Below are 6,946 nucleotides of genomic sequence, written 5' to 3'. Positions count from 1 at the left end.
TGTTTGAACAATATGAAATCTAGGCACCTTGAAAAAAGAACAGGATACCCAAAGGATAAACCCAAAGGATTATCCTGTTCTTTTTTCAAGGTGCCTAGATTTCATATTGTTCAAACACACATGCTCTACAAACAATTTGTGAAGTTAATGCAATTATCACAGGGTCCTGAGGTGACATACATATACACCATGGAATACTATGCAGCCATAAAAAAGGATGAGTTTGCGTCCTTTGTAGGGACATGGATGCAGCTGGAAACCATCATTCTTAGCAAACTATCACAAGAACAGAAAACCAAACACCGCATGTTCTCACTCATAGGTGGGAACTGAACAATGAGCTCACTTGGACTCGGGAAGGGGAACATCACACAATGGGGCCTATCATGGGGAGGGGGGAGGGGGGAGGGATTGCATTGGGGAGTTATACATGATATAAATGATGAATTGATGGGTGCTGACGAGTTGATGGGTGCAGCACACCAACATGGCACAAGTATACATATGTAACAAACCTGCACGTTATGCACATGTACCCTAGAACTTAAAGTATAATAAAAATAAATAAATAAATAAATAAGAAAAAAGAAAGAAAAAAGAACAGGATAACAGCAATGTTCAGAGAACAAGGAAGATAACCTTAAACTCTGACTGCTAGAGAGCCGGGCAGAAGAGAGCCATATTTCTCTTCTTTCAAAAGCAAATAGGAGACTTATCACTGAATTCTTTTTCTCAGCAAGGAACATCCCTGAGAAAGAGAATGCGTCCCTGAGGGGAGGCCTCTAATATGGCCACTTTGTGGGCGGCTGTCTTTTATGGTCGTAGACAAAAGGATGAAATAAGTCCCGGTCTCCCATAGCTCTCCCGGGCTTATTAGGACAAGGGAATTCCCACCTAATACATTTTGGTCAGACCAATTGTCTCCTCTCAAATGCTGTCTCCTGATAAGATATTATCAATGACAATGTGTGCCTGAAAATTCATTAGCAATTTTAATTTCAGCCCGTCCTGTGGTCCTGTGATCTCACTCTGCCTCCATTTGCTTTTTGATATTTTATTACCTTGTGAAGCATGTGATCTTTGTGACCCACACCCTATTTGTACACTCCCCCTTCCCTTTTGAAAATCGCTAATAAGAACTTGCTGGTTTTACGACTCAGGGAGCATCACAGCACCTGCTGACATGTGATGCCTCCCCCAGACACCCAGCTTTAAAATTTCTCTCTTTGTACTCTTTCCCTTTATTTCTCAGACCAACTGACACTTAGGGAAATAGAAAAGAACCCATGTGAATTATCAGGGGTGAGTTTCCCCCAGTAGTTCAGTGTATAAGTGATTGTTAAAATATGCAGCCCTTTATATTCCAAAAGTACTAATATATTTTATTTCTATCTCCTCCTTGAGACAGATTCAACTAGCCTATCAAAAAGCTTGGATGCAGTTCCTTCTTGTAAAAGAGCAAGGGAACTTAAAAAAGATCACTGTGAACAACTTACAGGAAAAATTGAACGAATGAAAAATAAGTTATGTGTACTAAAAAAGGAACTATCGGAAGCAAAAGAAATAAAATCACAGTTAGAGAATCAAAAAGTTAAATGGGAACAAGAGCTCTGCAGTGTGAGGTATGACATCCTAGTTTTAAATAAATATTTCAACTATTTATAGTAAAATTATGTAGGATACTTTTTGTAATAGCTGACTTACCTTCTGAGGTTTAACTGGAGAAAAAAATCTCTGTCTTGTAGAGTGTCAAATTCTTTTAAATAATACAAGTTCTTAAATGTGAATACTTCTGCTGATAATTAAATGCATATTTATTTAAATCACAATTTTAATGGCTATATAGAAGGCCATTATTTGGAAATCCATACTTAACTTAATTAACAAATTAATTTTTTTGATTTTTAAATTTTTGTATTATAGGTGATGCAAGGCACAACTGCATGCAAATATTTTTCTACCTTTCTAATTATTGACTTGGAATAAATTCTTCAATATAAAAATATTTGGTTAAATTATAGGAAGTTTTTAAGAAGTTATTTGTTCGTTACTTCTAAATTGTTCTCAAGAAAATTTATATTCATTTACAGCTCAACAAACAGAGTGTGAAATGGCCATTCTTTTCTCCCCAAAAATCAATTTCTTTTAATTATACACTTTTAATGTGCATGGAATATAGAGAAAATACAGAATAATTTATTAGTTTATTCAACATCTCTTGCTCTCCTACATAAATAAAATTAATTCAGAGTTCTATGTTAAATGCATATTATTTTTATTCTTTAAGTATTATATTCTGTCTTTTGATAAAAGAGATTTAAAATTTGTTGATAAAATATATAATAATCAACAAGATACATTTAAAGCATTACTCAAAAAAGAAACAAAAGATATATGGGATAACAGATATTAGACTATTTAACCTAATCTGAGATTTTAATATTAAAATTATTTTTAGGGATACTTGCCATATTTTATAAGTATGAATATTTATGTCTAATAAATCAGTAAACTTGTTAATAAAAAGTAACCAGTTAACTTTAATCAGTCACTTTAATCAGTTAACTCCAAATGATCTGTCCTCATTGAGGAGTAATTTTGACTGTGTAAAATTTTAAAAAGTAATTTTCAGCTTATGAATTTGCTGGATAGCTTCCAGTATTCTTTTCCATAACAGTCATTGCTAGTTACAGTAACAGTTGTTACCAGTTTCGGCAACTTTCTAACTAGAAGATGTTCTTTCCTCACTATTTTTCAAGTATGTATGTCATTTGGAAGAGGTTCAAGTAATAAATACCTGAGAACTAGAAAGAAAAAAAAATTCAAGAATATAGAAATTTTATTGGAATAATAAACCAATGTAGAAATAAATATATCTCAAAGTGAATTCCATTTTCTAACAAAATGAATTTTAAGATAAGTGTGTTTAATGGCAGATTGACTTTAAACCAAGAAGAAGAGAAGAGAAGAAATGCCAATATATTAAATGAAAAAATTAGGAAAGAATTAGGAAGAATCGAAGAGCAACATAGGAAAGAGTTAGAAGTGAAACAAGAACTTGAACAGGCTCTCAGAATACAAGATATGGAATTGAAGAGTGTAAGAAGTAATTTGAGTCAGGTAAATCAATCTCTAAATAAAAATTTCATATTTCTAACTTTATTTCCCTCTGATTTAGTATGAATTATTCAGGTCTAAATCAAACAAAAATGTTATCTTAAAATTATCACTTTTGTAGCTATGGTTATTTATTATAAATTATGACATCCAGGTAGTATCTTATTTCAGTACAAAGAGCTTTTGAAAACAATGATTATCCCTACCATATACTTAGTGACAATTTATTGGTAAGTAGTTTTTTCCTAGCAACATAGTTAACATTTAATACTGACTCGAACATTATGAAGAGGAAGCAAAAGTTATTGTCATAGTAAATAAGCTTATGGTTTTCTATGTAGGGCTCTCTAGATTTTATCGTCTTTCTTTTGTCTTTGAAATTGAAGACTTCTTTTATATTTACATATTTACCCAGTAGAATTAACTGAAATTTAGTGTAGAGTTCCTGGATGTAGACTCATAAGACTGGGAGAAAATCCTACAACTTGTTTATATTTTTAATCTTTTCCTTTCAGAATTGTGATAACTAAAATTGCTTGTTACAATGTCTCAATTTATCAAACATTCATAAAGATAATTCTTAAAATTAACTATATATTTTTAAAAAATAGAATATCTAGAGAATATTCTCAGGAAAAAGGAGCTGGAAGAACTTTGGGAAATTTTATCTGTCTAAATATATGCAGCACTAAGGCTCTTAGTATGGGATCTTGTATAAGTTAGACATCAGAGTGTAAACCAAATTTTTGTAGGCAGTCAAATTGATTAATCTTTTATTTTATGCTGTTGAGTTTGTTGTAATTCGGGGAAAGTTTTTTTTTTTTTCAATTCTGAGGCTCTTAAAAATTCTCTAATCATTTCTTTTGTACTTTCATGAATTCATTGTCTTCAAATGTTTGAACTTTGGGGAATTTATGCTCTATAGCGTTTGAAGTTTTGATTCAATGGTTCTTCAACTGATACCTACTTATAAAAACCCTTTCATTGTATAAATGTACAAGTTATTCTTTAGTTTCAGAGGAACCGTGATATGCCATTTTGACTACTAGCTAAAAGTTTATTTTGTTTTATTTAGGTTTCTCACACTCAGGAAAATGAAAATGCTCTCTTACATGAAAATTGCATGTTGAAAAAGGAAATTGCCATGCTAAAACTGGAAATAGCCAAACTAAAACACCAACACCGGGAGAAGGAAAATAAATACTTTAAGGACATTAAGATTTTAAAAGAAAAGAACGCTGAACTTCAGATGACTCTAAAACTGAAAGAGAAAACATTAACAAAAAGGGCATCTCAATATAGTGGGCAGCTTAAAGTTCTGATGGCTGAGAACACAATGCTCACTTCTAAATTGAAGGAAAAACAAGACAAAGAAATACTGGAGAGAGAAATTGAATCATACCATCCTAGACTGGCTTCTGCTGTACAAGACCGTGATCAAATTGTGACATCAAGAAAAAGCCAAGGACTTGCTTTCCACATTGCAGGAGATGCTTGTTTGCAAGGCAAAATCAATGTTGATGTGAATAATACAATATATAACAATGAGGTGCTCCATCAACCACTTTCTGAAGCTCAAAGGAAATCCAAAAGCGTAAAAATTAATCTCAATTATGCAAGAGATGCTCTGAGGGAAAATACATTGGTTTCAGAACATGCACAAAGAGAACGAGATGAAACACAATATCAAATGAAGAAAGCTGAACACATGTATCAAAATGAACAAGATAATGTGAACATACACAATGAACAGCAGGAGTCTCTGGAGCAGAAATTATTTCAGCTACAAAGCAAAAATATGTGCCTTCGACAGCAATTAGTTCATGCACATAAGAAAGCTGATAACAAAAGCAAGATAACAATTAATATTCTGGTTCTTAAGAGGAAAATGCAACATCATGTCCTAAAAAAGAAAAATGAGGAGGTATTTAATTACAGTAACCATTTAAAAGACCATATATATAAATATGAAAAAGAGAAACAAGAAAGAGAAGTAAGTATCAAAAAATATAAATACTTGTCAACCTTCCTGAAAGAAAATTGAAAGCATATTTGGCGTTGGTTAAATGCTGAATCTAGTTGAAAAAAAATATATATATATATTCTATATATATATATATATATATATAGATGATAAATATACTTACTATGTCAGCTTAGAAACATGCCTCATCTCCACCAAATGAAAGTTAAAGCTGAGAGAGACGTTACACTTTGAGTAAAGACGTTGTGTCACTGATGAAATTTTAAGTTTAAGATTTTTAATAGATGAACATTAATGACATTGGCTTTTACTGTTGAAATAAAGGTTTTAATGTCTCTTTGTGGCCACATTTTATGACCACATTGAAGCAGATAAATGGGAATGCCCATATCAGCAATTAGCATTTTGAAATTAAGATTCAGTTCAGCAGTCTACTTTGACAATTAATTATAAATTTTCCAGAGGAACTGAAGTGTATTTGAAGTATATTTTGAAGTGTACATTTCTGCATCTTGTAATAATACTTTTTTTCAGTAGCTTTCTGTATATTTTAGTTGATATAATTTTATTTTCATTTATGTCAATTTGACTTAAATCTGAACATATTTGAATCTCAAATTATGTGTTGTTATAACCTCTCAATTTTTTAAAGACATCTGCATTTTATTAAATAATACCTTAGGACAAATGTAGTGAATTTTACAATATCAAATTTGATTTAATTACCCCACTAGTATTTATAACTTATTTTGAGTATTATCACAAATAATTTGCTCATGATTTCTATTTCAAGGCTCAAAGACTATCATGTCCCAGAGAAAAGTCATTGTAGCTATCTGTGATATATTAGCTTTGCATTGGATCCTCATTTTACAATTCATATGGGATGGCAGCGTTCATGTATAGTACAAAATAAGCGAAGAAAGTAGAGAAGAGAAACATAGCAGCTGAGGTCAGGAGAGATGTGGAGAGCAGGTTACCTAGGGTCTCTGAAGGCTTTAAAATAAAAATAATTTTATTCTGAGATAGAAATCTATTGGAAAAATTTCAGCAGGTGATTGAATATGTGAGGAACTTTGATGTTGATTTGTGCTTCTAATACAGAAGAAGGAAAGCATTCCACTGTGTAGAATTTGCCACCACTAGTCCTATCCCAACTTTTTTTTTTTTTTTTTTTTGAGACTTCAGTAGGTTGTGAAGCATTACAGATTCATTAGGGGACAAATGACTAGTGGGATGAATCTGGTGTCTAGTAAGAGACTACCAGTTTGGCAGGAAGATAACACCTTCTTTTGTCCTTGAGTGGAGTCAGTAATAAGCAGCAATGTGTACAAATGAAGAAAATAAGCTGAATCAATATATTTGGGGATATTTTAAAAAGTAAATATTGTTAATTTGGTAAGATGATTTATAAAATCCATAACAAATATGTCTTGTCAGGTCATTGTGAGACAACTTCAAAAACAATTGGCTGATCTCAATAAACAGTGTGTGTCTGAGACTTCACTAGAACTTACATCACATTATCACATTAATCACAAAGATGAGATATAGGATTTAATGAAGAAATGATTTCAAGTCAAAAGTCAAGTATGTATTAAATGTAACATGCCAACAGTGAATCTATAGCTGGTTAAATAATATAAATTGTTTTATGATACTAATTTCCATGGGAAGACTTCTTTTATATGTTCATTATAATTAGTTTTATTACAATTCTATTTATAATGTGCTTATTTTAAAAACTGTGGCTGTCATTCTGCAATGTTTTTCTTATAATTACATATTTTTTCATAATATTTACACTTAAGAAGATTAAGAATTATACATTGTTTATCCCACAAG

At 31.5% G+C, this 6,946-nt stretch overlaps 1 protein-coding gene across 1 annotated transcript in view; it reads left to right on the top strand.

Moving 5' to 3' along the window:
* Positions 1-6,946, top strand: part of ANKRD30A (ankyrin repeat domain 30A) — a 128,831-nt gene that overhangs the window by 96,736 nt on the left and 25,149 nt on the right. The window contains exons 22-25 of the mRNA XM_031936184.1: positions 1,405-1,622; positions 2,937-3,120; positions 4,193-5,110; positions 6,542-6,691. Of these exons, the coding sequence (XP_031792044.1) occupies positions 1,405-1,622; positions 2,937-3,120; positions 4,193-5,110; positions 6,542-6,655 (1,434 nt within the window). The 3' untranslated portion in view covers positions 6,656-6,691. The remainder of the gene's footprint in view (positions 1-1,404; positions 1,623-2,936; positions 3,121-4,192; positions 5,111-6,541; positions 6,692-6,946) is intronic.

The sequence above is a fragment of the Piliocolobus tephrosceles genome, chromosome 9 (assembly GCF_002776525.5).
Source record: "Piliocolobus tephrosceles isolate RC106 chromosome 9, ASM277652v3, whole genome shotgun sequence".
In the NCBI taxonomy this organism is placed as follows: domain Eukaryota; kingdom Metazoa; phylum Chordata; class Mammalia; order Primates; family Cercopithecidae; genus Piliocolobus; species Piliocolobus tephrosceles.
Note: the sequence above shows the minus strand (reverse complement) of the source record. Positions and strands in the feature narration are given on the sequence as shown.